The 25,370-nt window shown below is 46.4% G+C and overlaps 2 protein-coding genes across 3 annotated transcripts; both read left to right on the forward strand.

Annotated features, from left to right (window-relative positions):
- Positions 1–2,858: 2,858 nt before the first annotated feature.
- LOC144151510 (lipopolysaccharide-induced tumor necrosis factor-alpha factor homolog) lies at positions 2,859–10,451 on the forward strand. Its single transcript, XM_077682584.1, has 3 exons — positions 2,859–3,156; positions 7,997–8,153; positions 8,817–10,451. The coding sequence occupies exons 1-3, from the start codon at positions 3,141–3,143 to the stop codon at positions 8,917–8,919; spliced, it is 276 nt and encodes a 91-aa protein (XP_077538710.1). The 5' UTR covers positions 2,859–3,140; the 3' UTR covers positions 8,920–10,451.
- A 2,630-nt stretch (positions 10,452–13,081) lies between these two features.
- Positions 13,082–21,997, forward strand: LOC144151338 (lipopolysaccharide-induced tumor necrosis factor-alpha factor homolog). 2 transcript variants are annotated; one of them, XM_077682348.1, is made up of 3 exons: positions 13,082–14,361; positions 18,683–18,914; positions 21,795–21,997. In XM_077682348.1, exons 1-3 carry the CDS (start codon positions 14,085–14,087, stop codon positions 21,898–21,900), a joined length of 615 nt encoding a protein of 204 aa, XP_077538474.1. In that variant the 5' UTR covers positions 13,082–14,084; the 3' UTR covers positions 21,901–21,997. The 2 variants fall into 2 exon arrangements, with proteins under 2 accessions (XP_077538474.1, XP_077538475.1); XM_077682349.1 differs by having other exon boundaries at positions 18,692–18,914.
- Positions 21,998–25,370: the final 3,373 nt, after the last annotated feature.

The following is a 25,370-nucleotide window of genomic DNA, read 5'->3' on the forward strand; positions in this document are numbered from 1 at the left end:
GTGTTTCCATTACCTATTCCCTTGCAACCAAACCTTTCCCAGAACTCCCCAGGAGAGATCAGGGAAGTCTCCCCGGGCCCGCTCTCCTGGCTGTGGTGTCGCTGCAGTAATCCCCCACCCCCATTTTCTTTCTTCTCCTTAAAAAGTATATATTTTTAAACTTTTTCCTGTCCTGTTCTATTTTACCATTGGCGTCACCCGTGGAGCGTATGTGGTACAGGTTTGGGTTGTTGTTTTATATTAAATCCCATTTACCTTCCTGTCCTCCGTGGGCATTGTGTAGAGCTAACCGGTAGAGCTAAGGCATTACTTTTTATGGATTGTAAAAGCAAACAAAAAAATGTACAGAAGGAAGTTATCTGAAGCGGAGCCTTTCTCAGTCCCAAAATATTTGCGTTGTTTTGACAAAGCTGGGGAAAGTGATGCCGGCCATTGGCTTCATTTAAAAAGCGCGTGCTTGCCGCTAAATGACGGATACGAGTACTGTAAATTGGTTGAAATTTCCCCTTCGTATTCGCCCCTCCTATTTTGATCTTCAGCAGCAGTTCGTCCGAGCGGGAAGACTGCAAAATAATTCTACTGCACACATGGGCAGCCTCCAACTGTTATGGACTAACTTCAGCAGTTACCTTTAAAATTTCATGGTATGATGTAGGGTGATCTCTCGCACTAAAAAAAAAAAAAGTTCACTGAAACGGGAAGTGCCCTTTTCTAGATATCCTTTTGAACGAAGTAAATTGCACAAGAGGAATGTGGTAAAGCCTGAATAAACAGCCACGTCATTCAGTAAACAGTGCTGAATAGCTTTACAACCACATTTGTCATTTTCACTCTTGAGTCAACTGCAGTGGAATAGAGCAAGTATCGAGTGCCTCAGAATCATTGGCAGTGCAAGCGGCCCTCAAAAATATGCATTTATTGGTGCATATTTTGAGCGCCGCTTACGCTTACACCTGACAGGGGAAAAAACGCCTGTAAAGCTCCCATGCTCTGTAAAATGGCGTTTTGTTCGTTTTCGTATTGCAACGGTCTTTGTAAGCAACAGCTGATGTTGCCGATTCCGGAGAAGCGGGCGTTTTATCTGCTTTCTGTTTCAAAGCTAAGGTTGGTATTTCCAGGATTCCGTGCATTTTTTATGAGCGCCATTGAAATCATCTTGCGGAAAAGCCAGCTTTACTGCGAACGCTCAGTGTAAAACGACTATGACTACTGTTTATGGAAATTTTTCTAACGAAAATATAAGACCATCAGTTTTTTCATCATTTTTCCGATTTTCAGAGTGAGTTTCATTTAATCGCCATTATTTAGTTCACAGGGAAGTGTTAAACGTTGCATAATGGTCGTCTGATGTCAATACATGTGCCTTTACGGGAGAAGTAGGGTTACAGAACACGGCTGTAACTCCTTTCTGTCGAAAACGTCCCGACAAAAAATGTATAGCAGTTACCCGCTAAGTCTACACTTTTATTACGACGAGTTCCAAATGACGTTCAATAATTAGTCATTTCCCAAATAATAAGTTCGCTTCCATCAAAATGCTGAGTCCCCACTGTGTCGTGTGCTAAACAGCTTCGCCGCAGTCATCCACCTTCAAAGCGGGGAGGGGCCCATGGTGTTTTTCAAGTGTTTAACCAATTATGCACCCCTCCGCCTAACCACAACAATGGTTATACGCGAAGCTTTCTCTTGAGGGACTTCTCATTTTTCGTGGCAGTTTGGACTTTGACTCGCTTAAGCCTAGTCCTAGTTAAACTCCTAGTTAAAATGACACCAAGAAAAAATTCAGTAGTTTTGTCGTATTTTCGCATGTCGTACTGTCGTCTTATCTTATTCTTGTGTCGGGATTCTGATGTTGTGTCGCGTGTCGTAATCCTGTCTTTATTTTGATGTTCCATCCTGCGGAATTCTTGTCTTGTCGGAATGCTAATGTTCCATCAGAAGTTGCACATGGTTTGAATGTTATTGCACATTTTGAAGAGTAGCGTTAATGGCAGTTCTGTTGTGACTACAGGAAAGTTTGTCTTTGAGGAAATTTACTTCATCGTTACGACAGAAGACAGAAATGTGTGTCGTAACAACAGATGGCTTTGTCGTAACAACAGGACATTTGTTGTCACAACAAAGTTTTATGTCGTACGACAGGAATTCTTATTAGGTTTTTGCGGTATTGCTGCTGTGACCGGGTTACGGTTCGGACTTTGACTCGTTGAGCTTTGACTATGACTCGCACGCAGTTTGCACTTTCGATAGCATCGGCTTTTACTTTGACCCCTCACTGTTCCATTACGCATGAAGAAAGCTTCGCGTTCAACCATCATCGCTGTTAGACGGAGAGGCGCAGGATTTTCCTGTCTAATTTTGCGCGTCCCACACCCCTATCCAAACCCAAACTGCTTCGACCGTGCGTGCCGGAATGGCGATACCACATAGACGTCGGCTTCGTAACGCGAGTGGCTCTGGTTCGATTGCCACCATGGAGAGCGTTTCAATTTTCCTTGAGGTGGTTCAACGATCATCATCATCGTCAGAGACACTTGCCTTTCCTGCAGCGGGTTTTGGGTGGACTGCAGGCGACATCAGTGAGATGCTGAAAGCTTCGCTTTAATAGCTTGAGGAATGCAGCGCCTCTTCCGTATAGTGCAACGTCGCTGCGGTATGCGGCAAACTACTGTTCCCAGAAATTGGGAGTAGCAGAAGAAGAAGCAGGAGCGCCGTCCAGTAACGCCCGCTCACGCCCAGGTGCCCGTCGTCTTCCAACGCAGCTGTTCAAAAGCGAGCCGCTTGCGGCGCGGCCAGCGCGGCTGTTGCTCGTAGGATACACAAACAAAAGAAGAAAAAAAAAAAACAGAGCACGAGCAGACGGTGACGCGACTGCCGTCTGCGTGTTGCCCTTGTGCTGTTCGCGTTTTATTCACACCGCGCTGTCGGTTGCCCTTCGATTGCGAGCTTACATACGACTATTTTCTTTTTACCAACAAACGCCACACTCGACTGGACAGTGCTCGTCTAGTTGCATCTGGCTTTTTGGTGTCCGGGGGTCGGCTAGGATTCGAACAGTTTGTCGGCGGCGTGGATTTGCACGCGGGCAGAGCGGAAAGGTGGACTCTCCGGTGTCTTCACCCTCTGACACCTTTAAGGTCATGGCGTACTACCCAGGTAGGCGTTTCATAATCAGCTTTAATATTTCGTTTTGCGGCAAACTACAACAAAGGTGGGGCGGACGTCTCACACAAAATTACCATTTTGAACGTGTCATTTCCAATTTATTATCTCCGTACGCGCCGTACAAACATGTGGCATATGTTATTTAAAATGAAGAGCGACATATTTCTTCTCAGTTTACTTTGAAACGATTTGAGGTTCTGCGAAGCTTGTTAAGTTAATCATTTGTAATTTAATTCAGAAACAAGTTAATATCGAGATTAGTACAGCATGTTGTTGGGCTAGTTGGTGCAGCATCATGAAAGTAGAAAAAACTGCGCGAAAAAGACAGGACCGTGACAAGTAGACAGGACACTTGTCACGGTCTACTTGTCACGGTCCTGTCTTTTTCGCGCAGTTTTTTCTACTTTCATAATATCGAGATCTATGCAGAACTTTTTTTAACATGACCGAGTAGTAAGCTGACGCAACAACGGCTCCGCAGTGAGTGCTTATAAAGTCCGAAGCATTGTCAGCCGACGAACGCTTCATGGAACTCGAAGCAACCTCTCTGAAGCGACCTCCGCTTCAAAAGCTGCAAAAGTTAGTTCCCGAGTATCCAGTGGTTATATTATATGGAAGAGACAAAATAGAAAAATGCACCAAGGTTTTATGAGGGCAACAATGCCAAGTCCGTTTAGATGTATGTGACATTTTTTTTCGCTAACGTCCCTGATGTCGTCGTTATTTGGACGATATTTAAGGGCAACGTGTGCCCTATAAAGTTATCACGTGCGCGTGTTTTCCTTCGCGCGAGTATAACAGCTTATGAACGACGCTCTGCTATGCCCTGTTGTGCCACTGTCGTAGCGCTAGCCTGCCTGTCATCCATCATCGCAAGCTGTCATAACAATGAGCAGCCAAACTGTGTCACGACCACTGGGGGCGCTTGATCTGATACTTTCTCTTCCCTGTGTCGGCTGTCGTCGTTGGTTGTTTTCCTCTGTCTTTTGTCCATTTTTGTGATTCGAAAGCAACGTCCTCATACTGCTTGTGCAGAATTTGAAGCGTGCGCCATTTCACGCAACCCGCATGTGCGTTAGACAGATGCGATGCAAAGTTGGCACTTGAATAGAAAAAAAGAAAATTCATATTTCGGTGTTTTGCGCGACGGGGCAACACCTGGGATATGAGAGGCGCCGCAGTGGAGGGCTCCGTATTAATTCTGACCCCCTGGGATCTTTATAGTGGGCCGAAATCTTGCACACGAGCTTTTTTTGTGGTTGTTTGGAATCCACCAGAAAACAAGGCACCACGGCCGGGATGGCAACGATGTCCTAGAGCTCAGCAAGCACAACGCCTCGGCCACTGAGCCGCCGGGGTGGGTCGCATGCTGATAAGACGCAGCGGTATTTCTGCACAGTATGCTGAATTCATTGAGAAAGATTGGGAATCCTAATACATAACAGTTGGCATTCTATTTCCCCTGCGTTATGCCTGTTTTATTGTAAGATATCGTTTGCCGAGATCCACAGGTACGACGCACGCTGAGCTTGGACCTGCAACTATTTTTGCAGCTCTGATAGCTATCAAGCGGCGCCGCTGGCCATTAAAAAACGCGGGGCTACTTTCGTGTCCAGTATACCATAAAGTTCCCCAATTTGTAGTGATACAGAGCGAAATTTATAATAAACGCTGTGGCCATTCAGGGCAGTGCTTGTTAGGGTATGTTTGTTAGGCTCATGCAAAATTTGGTGAATGTTCAAGCCCTTAGCGAATATTTAAATAACGCTGCGAAATCATCAGCGTTACTTGATACGATTTCAGGCTCCACACGAGGCAGCTTACGGTCATGGTGCTTAGTTCTTGTTGCCATCAGCTACATTCTTTGTTTATTCTGAAGGAATAAAGCACGTATGTCTAGCTTTTATACAGATGTTCTAGAACATCCCGTGAACTTTGAGGAACCAGAACCATAGAAGGAGCCTCGATTCACCCCATCCTTTGGCCACGCCAAGGCATACCAGCATCGCGTAGAACTCATGCCATTCTTCATAACCCATCATCCCTTCTACAGCGGGAGAATTGCATCTCTAGGACAGTTCCTCTCGTGCCAAGGGCCCTCGCCTAATTGGCCGAAAACACCCAGCTCCTGAAACATCGGGAACTCGGTGACCAAGTGAAATCATGACCAAGTAAAATCATCACAACTAGTGGCCAAAATAAAGTTTCACTGCTACTACTACTACTACTACTACTACTATTACTACTGCTACTATTACTACTGCTACTATTACTACTGCTAGTACTACTACTGCTCCTAGTAGTACTACTACTACTACTACTACTATTACTACTGCTACTATTACTACTGCTAGTACTACTACTGCTCCTAGTACTACTACTACTACTACTACTACTACTACTACTACTACCACTGCTTCTACTACTGCTACTACTACTATTACTACTAGTGCTATATCGCACATACCGAGCTGCCCTTTCTTGTTGCCCAACGGAAGTCACGACGTTTTAATTGTTGGCAAACGCATTCCGAAATAACTGTCAGCACTATCAGTGGGGCTCTAAAGTAGAATGCTTTCGTTGCTTTTTTTTTCTTTTTGAAGCTCCTGAACTGCAGATGACGATTCACCAACTAAACTAACACCTGAGAAGGTCCCGCCAAAATAAGCAATGCTATCCTCATCGATTTTTCACGTGAAAACAGGAAAAGCCCCTCGAACAATTGCACAACGCATGACAAAAATAGTTCATTTTCATAACCTTTCAATGGGCACAAGCGCATAGGAATCTGCTATGCCAGAAAAAAATTCGTCATCACTCACCATAATCTCTGTCCCGTACCAATGATGCAGGTGTAGCCCCCGAAGGGTATAGACCAGCGCGTTTGAGAATTTTTGTGACATTAGACCCAACGTTACGCTTTAAAATGTAACGACGTTCGCGGGTACCCGCATCTTGGCGTATAGTAAGTTGACGTTCCTTGGCCCACCTTAGGCTTAAAGGGGTACTGCCACAAAATTTTGAAGGTGAGATAACTTCGGAGATAGATTGGTATGAACGCACATACATCATCTGCAAAATATCAGCGGCGAATACAGCCTAGAACATATTTAAAATCAATTTTAAAGTGGGCGAAACACAACCGAGCAGCCAGCAGAGGACCTCGCGCAATCGACATCCCCTGGATATTTTGTAAATAAACAACATCCAAACACGTCACGAGTTTGTGTTTGCCGCTTCCGCACTGCCGGTTTTCGCCGGCTCGCCGCTCCAATCGGAGGGCGGAGCTTCTGCGCTCGAGAACGAACGACCCGATCGTTGGCGGCGGAGGCGCATTGATTTCGTCGGCTCATCGGGCAGCTGGCCGGGTCCAAAGTTTTGCAGCGATTCCAGGCACTCTACTTTTATTACTTTTTATATACATCAGACGCGAAAACGCGCCGGAGACACGAAAAGCCCACTGAGCGAGCCGCACGGTCGCTGTGCAGGCGGCGGCCACGGCCGCGAAGTGGCGCAGGCCGCCGCAGGTAGCTCGAGTGATAGCTTGTTACCGCTGCATGAAAGTGGACCCAAGTCCCAACCATGGCAGCTTATATGAGAAAGTAGTTAATGATGCGATGGCGAGTTGCATTAAAAATTCTCATCTGTGCCGCTTACGAGAGCGGCAATCGAATATCCGCCGCAGTGCTAAGCCGAACACATCTGTAGGCGGACCAGTAGGCAGACCGGCCGGTTGCTCCCAGCGCACGTCTTGCCACCCACTGTCTCGAGCGTCGCGCGTCGTTCTCTAGCCGCGGCAGCATTTGTACTCGCAGCACCTGCGTCACGTCCACGGTCGCTTTTTAATTAAGCGGCTCACGAGATCAGTACGTGGGGGCATTCGCAGAAACTGCCGGCGACGCGGATTCGATAGTGCTACGGCAGCTCTGCTCTGTGATATCCCTCCGACGGTCACGTGGTCAGCTTTGTTCACACAAAATCCATCGCTTCGCGGCACTCGCTGAAACCGAAACTGCGACTGGCCGCATTGAAAATTCCTCTAATTAAACAACCGTCGCACGCTGAAGCAAATTAGGTTTCTACAGGTGATAAGTATGTAACTAGATACTTATCGCAACAAAAAAAAAAAAACATGATGCAAAATTCTTGTGTCAGTGCCCCTTTAACGTTAGCGTTAAGTGAAACGGGGGCGATAGCACATATCTGCACAGTTGTAATTACCCTTCTTACTTTAAATGCACAGGTGCCCTCATAAGTAACTGGAGCACAGAAGCTGTGGCCGAACCGCATAGGAGCGCCGTGTAGCTGCACCGGCGGTAAACTAGAGGTGCAGAACACGGATGCGCGCCTGCCGACGGTGATATCCCATCTATACTTCTCAACCCCCTTCTTTTTGCTCCAGTTACTTCTGACGGCACCTGTACCTCTTACATCTGGCTTCTTTTTATTAAGGTTAGACTAGTCATTGGGGCTTTGGCTTCCTTACGTTTATTTTTCGCTGCAGCTGTAGTTATATATGTCCCTCTTTCGCCCGCCGGCGTCGTGAGCACGCAGCAAACACTGGAATATGAATACGGAGCGCTGAGCAGCTGCTGCTGCACGCATAACATAAATATGATTTCTTTTTATTAATACCTCCTGCCAATTTTAACGTATAATATCATTGGTTGGTTTTCTTTGTCTGTTAGCTACAATCATTTCCCGTAGAAAGCAGCTCAAATTCCAACGTTGAACATTCCGTTGGATAAATAAATCCACTCGTTAAGCCATCAATGCAGCGCTTTCGCGCCACATGTAACGTTCAATTTCTTGTTCCTTTTCTCCGCCGTAGCCCCTACGCCGACCGTGGTGGTGGTTCCGCAGCAGTCCCTGGGCTCCGCTCCTATGCACATGCGCTGTCCGCACTGCAACCACGACGTCATGACGCACACCAAGAAGCAAGTGGGCCTCTGCACCTACGTCATGGTCGGAGTGTGCTGCGTCTTCTGGTCAGTATACGAGGCGCTCACTGCCATGATATCACCATCGGCAAAAGAGACACACCATGTGGTGGTGGTGGAAAACGCTTATGGCGGTGGAGGTTACAGAGAAGTGTCTGAGGTGAGACCTTATAAAATCGAGGCTTCGACGGACGCCCGTCTGGTCGGGAATGACATTGAAATACATAATAAAGAAGAGTGTGAACAAGGCTCCCGTTAGGAGTGCCGCAACGTCATTGTTTTATTTTCTTTTGTGGTATGCGTCTTCTTTATTATGCATTTCTATAATGGGAGCAGCGTTGGTTAAAACCGCAAGGGTTGGATACAGCCCCACTAACGTAGGTACCCGCGAAAGTGGCGGAGAATATAGCCGCCTAGATACCTGACTTGGTAAGGCACAGGACGCGCTGTCGCAAGGCCGTGGGTTCGGTTCCCTTCATAAGCGATTCTTCTTCACCACTTTGTTTTAACTAGTATAATATAATTTAGAGTTCTGCAAGCAAAGGTGGTGAACTATGTCCCAAATATCCTCCTTGGCGTTCTCGACTGCTACACACTGCCTCTTGCGGTTATGTTTCGGCTTCTTCCCAATTCCTTCAAAATGACAATTTTGCCCAGTATCGCGTTGCCTTAGCAGGGTTATGATTGGTGTTTTGCGTTTCTGTGTTGCAGCTTCCCGTGCTTCTGGGTTCCTCTGGTAGTAGACGCGTGGAAGGACACCGCCCACAACTGCCCCAACTGCAACGTCAGGCTCGGCGAGCGCCGGATGCTGTGAACGTGACTCCCGCCGCGGTCGTGTCGCCGACACCGCCGGGAAGTGGACCTGTTGCACCGCGCTTTCGTTGTTGATGTTGGGGATTGCGCGGAGTGCAAGGAAAGCAACTGCAATGTCGACAAGGCGATCACGTATACATATAGCGCGCGTTTCCGTCCAGCTACTGTCTAACGATGACGCCGCCTCGAATGATGCGGCTCTGGCTCAGATCTCAGCGGCAGTGGAATGCGGTGCCTCAAGAACGTTCCCGGAGGAAGCTGGAGTGTACACTCAAGCGAAGACAACGAGGAATCCAGAACTTCTGAGGGCATCGATCGCTTAATTGAAAACAAAACAAGAGTAATAGCTAAGACGTAGTTAGTGACGATAAATCGAATGTTTGGGTGAGAAATACTAGTAGAGGCAGCTGATTAATCAATGGCACACGTGCCGCAGTGGCTCAATTCGTTGTGCATCTGAGCTCATGGATGCGGATTAGATCCCGACCGGAAAATCTGTTTTCTTTTGGAGGTTAAAGACAAAAACTCCCATGTGGCGAGGTTTCGGCGCAAGTTAAAGACATTCAGGGGGTCGAAATTAATCCGGAGCCCTCCACCATTCCGCGCCACGTACCCCAGATGTAGCTTCGGCTCACAAAACCACCCAACCTTCCTTTATCAACTGCACGTAACTTTGTTTTGAAACAGGGTGGAAAATTTTGTAACTTTAAAATACCGTTAAAAATACAAAATTTGAACTGCAGACTGGTGTCATAGTTGTCACCCCTGTCCGCCCAATCAGTTGTCTTGAAAGAATGCCTACAAAGACGCGCCCACTTGGCCCTTTCCGCAAACGCACGCTTACCGCACCCAGTTACAATAGCTGAACTTCGCCGTTGTGGCCACCCTGACGTTATTTGACTTAGGCCGTGTCACTCCAACACATTTCCGCTGTTGTGGTGTAAACAACGTCTTATATGCTTCCGGAAGCCAGCTTAGCTTAAGGCTGTCTTTCCAGCAATGCGAAATGGAGGAGCCTGCCCCAGTGTAAGGCACACAGGTGTTACAATGACAGACACTATTTCGTGGTGCAGTGGACTGCACGGAGTAGGCCATGGCCTTGCGAAGCATAGTTTTCTCATTGCATGACTTCTACCGCATGCAATCCCAAAGCCCTTGCCGCGTCAGCAACTCAGCCGTTGTGCGTTTTATTCCGAGGTAATCCAGCTACGAGGTAAGCGGTGGCACTGACAGGTGAACGCGCCAGGACAAACACATAATTAAAGCGTCAACGAGGGTGTATCCGGCATCTCTTGTGATGTACATGGAAAGTGGTCCGTGTCCAGCTAAATGCGTACAGGGTTCCAACGTGCCAGTCACTGGCTAATTTTTAGACAGTTGATCGATACAGGACCGCGAGTTGAGGGTTGAAGTGTGCCTATAACAATGCGCGTGCCGGGCTGCCAGGGTTTCTATAAAAGAGGACTGAATCAGCGTAAAGAATGCCGTGTTCCGTACATCAACCTTTATATCAATAAAACAATCTATTTACTACAAAGGTCGCATTCATTCAGAACACGTTGAGAGGTGTGATTTTCTGCGCTCGAGCTAGCAGGAGCACGCGGGTGTGTGTGTTTTAGTGTTTTAAATTGTCGTCGTCTTTGGAGGCTAATACCCCACTTTTGACGCCAGAATTGGTTTCTGCATTCACAGTTCTTCCTATATGCGCGACAGATTGAACAAAATAGATGTCAATGCCATAGTGGTTGAGGGATTAACCTCCTATAAATATGTATTGCATTGTTAATTGTGGCCCTTTTTGACAAACGCGGTGGCATTTGTTCCCACGACAAGGACAAGCTACCTATCTTCCTTGTATTGTAGCGTGATCTCTAAATACGAACTCGGCTGTATTGGGTGGTATGTACGTGGCGGTTTTGCTGAGGCAAACCAAACAATTTACATCCGAAAAAAATTGACCGCGTATCTGCTCCTTTCGTTGCAAATGTCTACAAAAGACGATATATGTCTTTGTCGACTTTGGCCAAGTAAATGCCTCCCTTCGCTTTCCCGCGCACCTCTTATGTTGTTCCTCTTGCGTCACGCTCCTCCCAAGGTAAAGACGCCAAAGGTTTGCTTAAATCATTTTAAATTTACCGCATTCCACAGCTCCAGGCCGGGTGTCTCGATGCCAACGCTGCCGTACGGCGGAGGAGCGCGTGAATTGAGGCGCCCTACTTCAACGTTGATAGAACCACGTTGCCCTACTGCACGTGCCTTCCAAGCAGAACGTGAAACCTGTCTAGTGGAGCCTTTCGTAACTGTTGCCGGTTGATTTCTTAAAATGGTGCCAGAAGCTATAGTGGCACGGGCGACAGCAGGCGACGGCGGAGTGAATTTTTTTTTTTTGCAGTTGATGAAGTATTTAATTTCGCAAAAATCGAGCATGTGGGATTTTTTTATAAAGGAACACTGCAAATATCACTTCTGTATGAACTTGTTGCCTTATATTTGCGTGATGTCTTGTTCTTCTTCAACAATGTTGACAAGCATGAGCATTACACCGCACTTAGAGGGGTAGATTTAGCTGTGACTATATTAGACTATTGCGCAGGCCTTGTTTTACTTTGGCCGGGTGGCTGAATCGAGTCACAGACAGACAGACGGACAGACAGATCAAAAATTCTGGGTTTAAGTAGCCCAAGAAAGGCTATCTTCTTTAATATCCACCTGCCCACCTCTGTAGTGCGTGAAGTGACTCGCACCCTGTCGTTTCTTAGGTGCGGAGTACCTTAAGACCGCACAATGTCCATCCGCGTCCGTGCGCATAGCATTTACAATCGCAAAAAATCACACAAGCACCGGCAGGATTCGAGCCTGTGTCTGGTAGACCAGAGAGAGTTTGTGTCAGTCGCCTTACCCATTGGGCTACGACCGTGGGCTACGACGGCTTACTCCCTCGTCTGTAATGGTTCGGAGTACCTTAGGACCTCCCTATGTTCGTCCACACCCATCCGTGCGCACACCACCATCAAGCGAAATTTGATTTGAGCCGTGAGTTGCAGTTTCATTTAGGGAATAACAAAGGAGCAACTCACGGCTCAAATCGAATGACGGTCGGGACGCAAACCGGATGTCACTCGGGGTGCAACATGGATGTCATTTCGAGTCCCCGTTCTACGCACCCTCGCCATCATCCGTGGAGTGGAGATGCTGCCATTTTTCTCGCCCTCCTTTTTTTCTGTGCCGTACCTGTACAGTGTCTTTTACATAGTATCTTTATGCTTGTTATGCCCTGTGGCAAAACGGCACAATAAAAAAAAAAAACATAAAGCTGGCTGGACTTAACAAGAGAGGGGGATCATGCTCTTGTCATTTACCCGGCGATTTCTGCGCTTTTCCTGAACCCAGTACTCCAAACATCTGTACAATACAGAAATACCTTAACCATTTTCGATTTAACTCTTATGAATTATAAAAAATGTCAAAATATAAAAAAATCCGTTTTGTCGAAATATCGTCAACTTGGCCTACTAAATTTACTTTCATACGGCTTATGGAAGGCATCTACAAAGTCTGCATTTGCCCCATTACGACCACAAGGAAACGAGAAGTTACCTGGAATGAAGGAGGTTAAACAGGGAGGCAGCGTATTCGAATCAACTTGCAGCTACGTTGGGCGACGCGTTGAGAAAGCTGGGCCAGAAATGTCATAGATTTGAATTACTGCAGAATATTTCGGCCATTTAACGTTCCCTGGCGACATCGTGTTCCGCATTTTTGTTTTTTAAATTACAAGGTCGTTTCAGAAAGTGGGCCAATTTTTCGTGTGAGCTCACTTTCTCTGTCTTGTACAGCCACTGCTCTAATTATTTTCGTATTGTTTCTCGTATTGTTTCTATAATTGTTGCCCCCCCCCCCATTTTTTGCCATTTCGGGATAGAACAATTACATACATTATTCCTCCATGACAGCTGCGTCGATGACCTGAACCTTGGCGCTGTACCGAACTTGGTCTCCGAGCATCATACACACGCGACGTAAATCTTCAAGTTTAGGATATATGCGCTCACGTGTAAAATCGACAGCTCAGTAGCTATGCCGCTGTGCTACTGAAACCAAGGTTTGATTTCGCCCGCAGCGGACAATTTTCTTAAGAGAGAGAGAGAGAGAGAGAGAGAGAGAGAGAGAGAGAGAGAGAGAGAGAGAGAGAGAGAGAGAGAGAGAGAGAGAGAGAGAGAGAAAATGTTTAGGCAGGAGAACTCTCTGTCAAGTGGAAGAAGGGAGTAGAAGGTAGGGGTCCTTGCGGCCTGGATCGTCCTAAAGGTCTGGAGGAGCGGATGCGGTCGTGCGGCAGGGCGTACATTTATTTGCAGAAGAAATTCGATAGCAGCAGGAGCCCGCGACCCGATGAGCGCCAGTGGAATGTGTCCGAGTGGCGTAGAAGGTGTTTCCTCTCTGGCGCGTGGCTCGTCCTGCGTGCAGAGGCCACGCGCTGCTGACGCTGACACCCATGGTGATGATAGTGAGCGCTTGTGGTCGATGACGAAGTGGCCCCTACAGGTCTTTTGGATATTAACAGTGAGACTGGTTGGCCCCTGAGCAGGCGAGATAGGCCGCGTGGGTTGAAGAGAGCATACAAACGGCTACAAACGCCAGGCGAACAAGGCCTGCGTGTCGATATTTGGGCGGCCGTTGTAGATTCCAAAATGATCTGATTACAATCCTCCACTACGACGTACCTATAGCTTCTGCGCACAAACCCCCCCAAAAATGAAATATGACTTCTGATGTATAACGTAAGGTGAACCTCGTATGATTCCAATAAAAAACCAGGTTTATTCGCGTTTCCAAGTGCTTTAGACGAGCTTAGACGAACAGGACTCTAGTTACCATCACCATCGCTATTATATTTTTGTCCCTGTATTGGAACTTTGTTTTCAACTTCCTTACTTTTCGCCGCTTTGGATTTCCTTTTTAAAGTCCTGCATCTCCCGCTTGTTCTGCTCCTGGATACACCTCATTTTTTTTGTGTTGCCAATTCCCCTTAGTCGGCATGCGGGGTTCTCGTTCGTGGCCCCACCGCTATCCTCTTCATTATACTCCTAAAGGATTCCCCAAATTCTAGGCGGAAATAAGAAGTGCCGAGCTTCTGTCTTAAGCTCGTTTGGACCTAGCTGACCTGGGATGGCCGCCGCTGCTATTGTCGAAAGGCCACGCGCGCCTTCGGCGCTTCCGGCTGGGCCACCTTCCCGCTCATCGTCGTCCGGGACACGGTCACTCCAGAAGTCACCAGTCAAAACCACTCTGCCGGGAAAGGTCCCGCCTCCAGGCAACGCAGTGGTCCCGGCCAAGCCTGCCCCACACCCGCCGGTGGTGACCACCCAGCCCGCCGCTGTGACCCTGCCACCGCCTGTGCCCGGTCAGCCGAAGAAGGATGGGTCGCCGGCCCGAAAAGCAAGTGGTGAGAGCACTGGCCAAGTGGCGTTCAGTTGAACTGCATGCAGATCCATGGTTTCGTAACAAAATCTAAGGGTAGTGTCTATTATCACTGCATCCGCGACAATTACCGTCAGAAATTTCTCACGGCAGTCGCCTCTCATTGGCCAAGAGCGTTACCCGGAGATTCTATAGGATAAATATTCCCTAAGAATCGCATTTTCAGCTGCCTCCGTAGCGCTGTGGTATAGCACTTGGTCTTAAACGGGAAGGCTCAGGTTCGAGTCCGACATTGCGATGTGTTTTTTTAGCTTCCGGAATTTTTCGGTCATCGTGATTTGGTTAATGCTTTTTTTACCCTGGTTTTTGCTATATCAAGAGGTCGACGCACAGGACTTCTAGAATGGGTTGAATTACGTTTAATATAGGCTGTGTTCTGTGTCGTTGGGCTGTGCAAAATTAAATTTGTTGCAGGTTGAGTGGATTTGGGTAGGTTATGACGCATTCGGTTCGGTGATGTTTGATTGATTGTAGGGTTTAACGCGCCGACGCAACGCAAGCGATGAGGCGCGCCGTAGTGGAGGGCTCCGGATTAATTTTGACCACCTGGGGATCTTTAACGTGCGCCGAAATCTCGTACACACGAGCGTTTTTGCTTTTCGCCTCCATCAGAAAAGCGGCCGCCGCGGCCGGGAATCGAACCCGCGACCTCGTGCTCAGCAGCGCAACACCTTAGCCACTAAGCCACCGCGGCGGGTAGGTTATGTTAGGTTGAGTGAGGTTATGTTACATTAGGTTAAGTTGGGACGTAGTATTATTCAGCAAATTTTAGGCCTACCACCTTTTATGGCAACTGCCGTGAGAATTCCCCGGAGGTAATTCTCACGGCTGCCGTGAGATTAGACGCAGCCAAATTTCTACCGGCTGGCCCCAGTGACTCATTGGCTGAGAAGGGCATTAGCTTTTGGGGGGCGGTAAAAATGTTTCACAAACACGATAGCGCGCGTAAATCAAGCTGTTTCTTGAATACATACTGTGCAAGATACCTTCGCAAGGTACGTATATCGCTTGTGTAAATTTCCATCGAAAGTTACTGCCTATAGGCTTAAGCTTGAAGGCTTACATTTCTGTTAAACGGGCCAGAATCGGGCCCTAAAACAAGCCGAAATGGTACGGAAGGGACATTCAAGCACGTTATGTCGTCGTTTTAGCAGATAATTAACAGACAAGCACACTCAACTATCAGTGAAGCTGCTGGGAAAGTTGGTGCATGATGTTCATAGAATCATGTATAAATACGAGACGGTGCTTCAAATAAAACAAAACTAATTTCGAGTGAGCGCTTGTTCCTTCGTTCTTTCGTGTGCCGTTGTCTCAGCGCGCTCCAATTTTATGAACACTAAACCATGGGGTGTCCCAGCTATCATGCACCAAGATTTAAAAAAAGATCAATGGCGTTAGTGGAACAAAGTCGAGTGCATAATGTTTGCAGTACTGTTGAGAAGCGGGCAGTAATTTTTCGTTAATAAGACCTAACTAATAATTGTAATCAATTATCTAACTCTAGAATTACTGTCCCAATCACTGAAGTGCCAATGAGACACTTGTAGGTACCCACGAAGGGAATCTAACTGCGGTATTTTCAGCGACGAACTAATTACGTTCTCATTTATTCTGATTGATAAAGAAAACCCGCGAAATATGAAAACTACCACGTAAAGGCGCTTCCGCGCGCATTGTAAAGCAGCGTCCCCAAATAAGCTGATTGAAAGCAACTGCTTTACCTGTCATATGCCCGAAGAGACAGCGTGTCACATAGATAATGGCGATGATGGAAGGAGCAGCAACAGCAAGATTCGCGGGGCGCGTGCAGATAAGGCACGAACTCAGTCGCGATTTCTTTCTTCCTTTTGTTTATTTCATTCTGGCTAATTCAGAGGCAGCCTGTTTTAAGATGCGCGCGGAGGCACCGTCACGTGGTATTTTTCATATTTCGCGGTTTTTTTTTATCAGTCAGAATAAATGTGTGCGCAATTAGTTCGTCGCTGAAAATGCCGCAGTTAGATGCCCCTTGTGGGTACCTACAAGTGCCTCACTGACACTTTAGCGACTAGGACAGTACTTCTGGAGTTATATAATTAATTACAAATAATTAGTTAATTCTCATTAACGAAAAAAAAATGTTGCATGCTTCTCCACAGTACTGCAAACATTACGCCCTAGGTTTTCTTCGAGTTACGCGCTTACTCTTTTTTTCTTTTTTAATCCTGGTGCATGATAGCTGGAACACCCTGTATGTAGGGGTAGCCGGTTACAAATTATTCGCGTAAGACAAAAAAAGAATTATTACAGATATTGGTGTGTATTTCATTTCTCTTACTTTAATCCGTCCTTGGAGCCTTCAAGAAATTCGGAATCATTGTGTAAACTTATGGGTATAACGACGATTCCAATACATCATATGCGTAGAAAATTTCAAGCGTGTGGTTTTTTTTTTTGGCATTTGGGTAGTGATCCCTATTGTGGCTGTTTGTTAAGTGATGTAGAATGTATATGTGAAAATTGTAGCTTTCTTGAAACGAAACAGGCGGCCCTGCTTTAACCACGTTCAAACTTTGTGCACAAATTGGAGAAGAATGCACGCCCGAAGCTGCTAAGGTCTACTTAAAGGCAGACTTAGTATTAGTGTAGCACAAAAATCGTTAAACATTAAACGGAAGTTCTAAATGTTACACGATAAAAAAGTTAGCCTTCTGAAGGTTTTGGTTTAGGGGTGTACCGTGTTTCGCCAACTTGTTCTTTGGTGTCCTCAATATACTTTAGTGGCTTTTGCGCAAGTCATGGTCACAAGACAGCGACGTCCCGAAATTGTTGACCATCAACACCACCACAATTGCCTATTATAAAATAAATTTTAATTTAAATGAATGCTGACTTGATATGCGTACAGTAGGACGAAAAAAATCAGAAAAGCTGAGCACTTGTTACGAGTTCTGTATGCGAAAACATGAACACCCAATACTTACTGTAATGAATGTTGGGCCTGACCGCGCAGAGAGTCACGAACCCCGACTACGTTCTCGCAAAACACCCACACACGCCAATTATATTAACGTGAGATGCGTATACAGCGGAATGGACACTTAAGTACACACACGGAGTAGACGCGGAAACACGCTCAAGGGCGGACGAGAGTGGACACGGTTAAAAGGCACAAGTCATACACTTGCGACGATCGCAAAGGCGAGACCGTCTTGAAGTGGTGAATCGGAGGGCTACTTCTCGGTAGTGGACGATGACTATGGACGAGCAACGGAGCAGGTTACCGTAGTTATTTGAAGAAGCGCTGCACCACTGGTCGGGGACGTGATGGTGGCCGATGGCTAGTGGCGGGTGGGAAGAGCTTAGGCCTGGTCCGCACTCCAGGCCAGCGGAAAACCGCTCACTACAACGGGCGCAGAAGCTTCTTGTCGTCTTGTTGTTGGCCTTCGTGTCGTTGACAACCCGGGCGGTGGCTCGGACGGGAGAGCCGGTGACGGTCCTCGGGCCTACACCACGAGGTTGGCCGTCTTGCTGCCTCCGAGACCGAACAGCTTCTCTCCTTTTCTTCCTCGGACTTTCGTCTTTCGTAGAGTGCACTCGTAAAATCCGGTGAACTGGCCTGCGTTAATTTGGTTCAGCGACACCTCATCACGCTTACATGCCCCCCCTCCCTCCCTCCAATGTCTTTCCATCAATCCAATTGTGCTTAGTAGGGAGTGTGTAGTAGGGCGCTCAATGCTTGTGGCTTTGTCGGGATATATGAAGCCTTATACAGGTATGTAATTAAAGGTCCTCGGCACTTCATGTATTCCCTTCGGAGCATTTATATTGCACCTAAAATTTCTTCACAGCAATAAACTTGTTTTGTAGTGAAGCCGATTATAAGGGGGCTCGATGTATGCTTACGCATAAAATCCGAGAATTCCCACTTGCGAGTTTCTGCGATTTTTTTTTTTTTCGCAAATCGTTTAAGTTTAGCATCTCTCTCCGCCAGGCCATGCTTTTCGTTTCATCCGATATCATCGACCAGATTTAGGAAAAATCCCCAAGATGGACAAATACCCAAGGGGAAATCCCCAGGTGATACCATCAGTGCGAATCGGTGAACAATGCACGTTCGACAGTTAGTGACACAGATACTGCAGCGGGCAGTATGATTGGCTTGTTTAAAACATGTAACTTAGTCAGAAGGAAGTGTGAAGAAAGGTTTTTGCCTAACGGCGGGAACATCCCTCATAGCAGTAAAGCTCTCTACAATGAAAAGGCGGTTACGCCCTCAATAACCACAGCGTTGAAAATCGTAGTGCTTTCAGGTACCGCTGTACGGCCTCCCTTGCCGCATGGTGCCCCAGGGCCGGGGGGAGTGCGCCTGACGGCCCGTCCATCGTGTCTTGAAGAGCCGCTACCTGAGTTTGGCGATGCTCCGGTCGTCCTCAGATGTCCCCAGTGCTTCCGCCTCGTCCAGACCAGGATTGAGCTCGAGAACGGCCGCTTTGCCAAGACGACGGCGTGCATGGTCTGCTGCTCCGTAGTTTGGTGAGCATCTCGTACCAGCAATTGATGCACGGGCTTTGGTAGCCGGCTTCTTCAAAAGTCCTTCCACAACCTTGACTTGCACAACCTTTTCTCTCATTTCTTATGCATAATCACAGCCTCTTTTATACTTTAGATGCTGCCGGTGTTCATCATGATTGGAGCGTGTAAGGTTGGGCTTGTTGGTGATGCATTCTTGTAGGCTAAGCGCTAGGTATACACAGGACGAGACAAGAGATGAAACGAGGACGAGTGCTATCCCAAAAAAAACAGTAAAAAATACACACAACCATCCAGAGATTACACACTTTCCATGCGTGAACATTCTACAGCCTCAGGAATTTCAACTCTTTATTACAAAGTGTGAAGGAGGGGGTGCTGACACATTCCGGCCTCACTCTACAAATCTTTTCCGCTTCGATGATTTCGCGCTGAGCCTGATTTTGCTTTTCCCTATCACAAAACTTTTTTGAAAATCAGGCTTGCAACCATTTACAACACACGTGCTGCAATGCAGTCCGAGGAAGCCGTCGCGACCATTCATGAGATTGCGTGCGTGTTCGCGGAGCCTATCATTTAAAGAACGCCCGGTCTGTCCTACATACTGCTTACCACAAGAGAAAGGGATCTGGTACACCACATTTTCTGCACATGAAACTAAGGGATTTTTGTGCTTCTTGGAACATCCTCAGCTTACTTTTGCGTCTGAAGATTTCATCTTGAATAACGTGGCCAGTTTTTCGGGGGTGAAAACACTACTTTTACATTGACACGTACTCCGATCTTTTTTAGGTTGTGCGATAAATATACGGAACCACGGCACATTTAGGCGGGGGCAATGACGTTTCTTGCGGAAGAGATTGTTTTGAGATATGCTTCTTGACCAAAGCTCCCGCTAACTATATCTGTATGTGCGTGGGGTAACCAGCATTCGAGAGCCTTAAAGGCTGCTCGTTGAAACTATTGACCATTAGGTGGGGGCGCGACTTATCTAGGTCATTTCGGAAGCATAGGCTCACAATGCCTCTTTTAACAAGTTATGAATGAGCTGAATGGAATGGGAGAAGAGGTTTACTGCTCCTAGGCTGGTACACCCAGCAGGTGCGGTTCTGGTGAAAGGTGAAGGTATCTCTAAAAATCAAAAATTGTTATTAGATGGCAACTCATGGGTTAGAGAGAGTGGCTTAAAACGTTCTCTGATAGAATTGATGGTGAACAGGGCATGCGATTCGCAGGAGCTAGGTTCACAATCAAGAAAATTCAAGTAGTCGTCAACAAATCTAAAAATACGCAATACGTGCTTGTCATTGAGGTCACAGGAAATGGTCTGTCAAATTTGGCTAAAAATAGGTCGCTTAAAATTGGAGCAATCCAGGAACCTACGCAAATCCCCACATTTTGGAGATAGAGCTTCCCAGCCCACTGGATAAATGTTGTTCGCAAATTGCTCGTAAATGTCACTCGTCCTCGTCTCATCTCTTGTCTCGTCCTGTGTCTGCCTTGCGGTTAGCCCGCAAGAATGATTGGAGCGTTAAGTTCTTCCGTTGAGTATCGCAGGGTTTTGATTCTTAGTCCCGAATTTTTGTCTCCGGGATTCAGGATCGTTAGTGCAGGATCCCAGGTCCTTGTTTATTGGCACGAGGCTGCTGTCTCATACCCGTGTCTTACTTTCCCTCAGCCATTTGCGCAGATAATCATCCACCAAAAAGTGAAGAAAGCTCACACTAACGCGTAACACATGAAGGTAGCGAAGCTGTACGCAACCGGCCTGACAATCACGAAGGTTTAAGTCCACAAATGCCGCTTATTTGTTTCTTCTTCGCTGCCGCAGCGACCTTTACTCCATCATTGTTTCGATAGGTATGAGCTTCTTTCATTTTTTTTGAAGTGTTAATCATTTTTTCAAGGGGCGTACGCTATGACGTGTCTTTCCCGTTCCGAGCAAGTGTTGCCACGATTAAAGCGAACGCTGGGGTACATCTCGATCTGAGAAAGGGTTGACAAACGTGCACAGGGGACGCTGGGTGGTCGTCGCGAGGCATGCACACACGAGCTCCAGGCATTTTCTTGGCTTTTGTTAACTGCCGGGCGGTCCCTCCGAGGCCCGCGCTCACGTGCGCGCGTTCCGATATTTCTTGGCATTTTTAACTGAGGACCCGAAAAATTACGAATTGCTAAAGAGCTTCACTGTTAAAAGATGAGTTCTGCCTAAATATTTTGCCTTTGTTAAAGATTGCGCCATCTTTCCCAAGCTTCTCTAGCCGGCTTTACATAAATGCTAGGGAAAGTTGCGCGCAGTCCTATGAGGCCAGTGCGATGGGCTGCGTCTCCATGTATGTAGCGCATTCGTTATAGCTCAAAATGATTCGTGCTTCCCCCTTAGCTGCTCTTCGTACGCTTCCCGCACGGGCGCCAAATTAGAAATCGTTAGGCTTAGCCCGAAAAATACAAGGACGGTGGCAGACGAGACAGGCGCTTCTTGCGCTGAGCCTCCCGTTCAGTATGTACGAACTAGCGCAACTGCGCGTTTTATTGAAGTACAAATCGTTAGTATACAGTGCACTGACGGTCCCGACCGGCTGTCGCCCGGCACCTTAATGCTATCCATGTGCACTGATCCCGTTTGCATTAATGCGATACGTTACTGCCAGATTCATGTGAATGCGGCTACAGAAGCAGTGCGATCGAGGACTATCGCATGCACAGTAGGCTTATGCTGGCAACCTTTATTTTCATGTATTTCTTGAAGCATTTTGTTTGTGTGGATCTACTTTTGCTGTTAGTGATTTGAGCTGTCCCACGTTTGTAAAAATACCTCAGCATGGAATCCCTTCAGTTTTGTTCCCTGTTATTATAAAGTATATTCGTCGCTTGCATTTTCAGTTGTTGCTGCTTCTGGGTCCCACTCTACTCCGACTATTTCAAGGACCTCTACCACGTCTGCCCTATGTGCAATGGCATCCTGTTCGAGAAAAAGCGGATGGGCTGAGGAACGAGGAAGGACTTGCACTGCACCAACACAGTCCCCATCATCGGCCTTTATCTCCCTTAATTTCATTTTATTCTCTAGAGATAAAAAATTCAAGGAAAAATTGTGGTTTTCCTTCTGTTTAAAATTATATATAAGGTGGATCGCTCTTTCTACTAGCTCACTGGTCCGAGAGATGTGAATAGTTCATAGTTACTGCTTTAGTAGACGTGAATTAAGCAGTGCGTTGGAGTTTTGTTTTGCCTTCTTTTGGTAAAAAAATAGAGCCCATTCCTTAAAGGGACCCCGCAACACTTTCGATATGCCCTTTCACTCTTTCCTTCGCCTCTGGAAGCGCTGGGAAAGCTATAATTATCGCCAGCACGCAGCGGCACTGCGTGATTTGCTCGTTGCACCAGATACGCCTTCCATTTCTGCTTTGTCTCTGTGACTTTATTTTTAATATTGCTATCGAAAAGCGTTCATTGCTGCAACTGAAGAAGAACCAGCCAACAGCCGCTACATGACCTTAATGACGTAATCAGAGCGGTTGAAGAACGTCAAGATCGAGAAAGAGAGAAAAGTCTTTTGAGAGAGTTTCCAACTTTTCTGACAGGCATAGAGCAGTAATTTTTGGGTGAGGTACTTTGCGACCCCCCAAGCAAAGTACTGGTTGTATTGGGTGGCTATGTTCTGCAAGCATTTAAGATTTCAAATTGATTGATTGATTGAATCTTTTATAGGAGCAAGGAGGGCGTGTGCCGTACGGTGGGGAGAGGGATGGAAGGAAGGGGATTACTAATCAAAGTCCGTATTCAAAGAGGGGATTCGTGTTACGGGGGCCTGCAAGTCTTCACCGGGGTCGGCCCCATTTAGACTACTCGCGCAAGACCACTCTTAACTGCAAAAGCGGCAATTGTTTTTAATAAAGATGCGTCTAATCCAGTATGTGCTTCATGTTGTAGGGCGTTGGGATCAATGTTTGTTAGGCTCTCTGGGCGATGTTTGGCAAAGTGTGGGCACGTCCACACCAGGTGGTGGAGATCTGGTTTGGCGTCAGTGTTGCAGTAGGGGCATCGTGGGTGCGTTTTGGGGCATTTTGTCCATTTCTGGGTAATGTGAGGAGTGTAGGCGGCATCTGTGCATAGCTTGGTGATGAATACTTCCTCCGATCTGCTGCAGGAGACAATTTCAAAAAAGTTGAAAAACGTGTTGCAGGGTACTTTAAAGAGAAATATTGCTAGAAAAGAGAAAGTTCAATATGCAATACCTTCTTTATTCACGACATTTAGTTAGGCAAGTTTTTATCTACAGTGACAAAATTATGTAACAACAAAACTCCAGGGCTTGATGGAATCACAGTCCGCCTGATCAAGGATAAAACTGATGTATTTGGCCCCATTTTGGGCCACATTTCTAACAATTCACTAGCCACCTTGTCCTACTCCACTCCTCGAAAAACCGCCAAAGTGTTACCAGTATTAATAAGCGGCGACAGCTCTGACCCTGCGTGTTACCGCCCGATGTGAGTGCTCAGTAACATCAACATTTTTGAAAATCATCTTTCTGATCGATTGCAAAAAATTCCGGAAAAATATTAAATATTATGTCCGCAACAGCACTGTTTCCAGCCGGGATATTCTACTTCAACTGCAGTGCAAACGGTGACACAAAATGTCAACTCAGCTTTAAAAATTAATAAGCTAGCTTCCATTGTATTTCTTCAGCTTCAAAAGGCATTCGACACTATCGACAACAGCATCCTTTAGGACAAATTGAAAAACTACGGCTTTCTAAATGAGAGCTTTGAATTCTAGTTAGGTTGTTATCTAGGCGGCGTCCCTTCTTCCCAAAGACCGATACGCACAGGGGTCCCGCAGGGATCTGTCCTGGGCCCCTTCTTCTTTATATTATATATAAGTGACTTACAACTGATTATCAATTCTGAAGAGTCCTATTGTAGGCGGATGATGCAACTTTAATTGCTACGGGGGAATATATGAAAGAAATTGAAACAAAAACAAATACTAAACTATCAAATATATCAAATTGGTTTATGGCAAATAAACCACCCATCAACGCGAAAAAACAAAGGGCATGATAACTCATTCACGACATAAGCCCATAAATCTGGGCAGTATCCAATAAAGAAAAATAATTTGCTCTCGAAAGTACCAACTCATTCAAATAGCTTGGGTGTTTAAATGAGTTGGTAAAATGTAGCTGTTCTATGCCCAATGAAGCGCTTTCGCCAGTTGATGTGCTTCGTCAACATTGCTTCGATATTGAAGGACGTGGACTCGAACTGGTGCAAACGATGCCTCGTGTAGAGAATGCTGTGCTAGTTGACGCCACCAAAACGAAAGTGAAAACAAAAATCACCGCTTTTTTGTGAAGTACGCCATTAAGGCGTAAAGAAGACTTATTGCTTGCAAATAATGGATTGTTTTGTGCATGTTAATGGCATACTTTGTATTGTTCGTTTCAGCATGCGGGGACGGCGAGGGGAGGCGGCGGCGGAGAGGAGTTTCCGCATATTTCAAATGCGCAGCAAAAAAATCGTTATAGTCGGGTTCGGCTATATCAAACTATTGCATATATCGAACTAATCGCTGCACATACTGCAGTTCACTACAGCCGGGGTCGGCTGTATACCCGATAAAACACTTGACAGCAAAGATGCAAAATCGTGGTCTTAAAACAGCGTCTGCTTAGATTTGTAGCTTTACGCCCCACTGCAGTGTCGGCTTGAACAGTCTAACGTATATAGTGAGTAGCTCCTTCGATGCTGCGTGACCGCAACAGTTGATCTCAATTAGGAAGAAACGAAGTGAACTGCTCGTAAACGGGAAAAGAGGGTGCTAATTCGTTTTGCAAATAACCTACGTGCTTCCAGCTGCCTAGTCAAAAAACAATCATCCTTGAAAATTATGCCTATGATAGATTCTGCTTTTGAGGAACTTACAGGAAATATAATACCCCGCTAGTCTGGAACTTACGTAACATACTTTCTATATTTCTTAAATTAAAGTATATAAATTCAACAGCATCAAAGGGCAAAAAAAGCCGCTTTATTATCGCTTCTGCAAGCGATTGCGCAATACATTGCGCCTTACATCAAAGTACAGTTGCGCTCCCCTGCGCCGCCAGGTGCGGGGCTTTCCAGGATTGCCAGCTGCGTCAGCCGGCGAGTAAAAAACAGTTGCGGAACTTTTTATATCTGGGAACTCTAGGTAAACATGTAATTCCTCATACTGTTCAGAGAAACTCTACCGAAGCGGATGCTCAGTCCTTCCGCCAACTTGTAGGGTAAACAGTTGACATCCCTACATATTTCTTTTCCTAAGCAAGAAGTAAACGCAATGAACTCCCGACTTTTTATTCCTTCTCTTCCTATATCAGCGAACAACAATGCTCGTTACAGTAACCACCGTTGTCCTGAAATATCTAGCTGGCTTTGCATCTCTTCTATTACTTTGGTTGGTTCAGTA

This window comes from Haemaphysalis longicornis, unplaced genomic scaffold, assembly GCF_048455015.1.
Source record: "Haemaphysalis longicornis isolate Haplotype H1 unplaced genomic scaffold, Haemaphysalis longicornis Haplotype H1 scaffold_9, whole genome shotgun sequence".
Lineage (NCBI taxonomy): Eukaryota > Metazoa > Arthropoda > Arachnida > Ixodida > Ixodidae > Haemaphysalis > Haemaphysalis longicornis.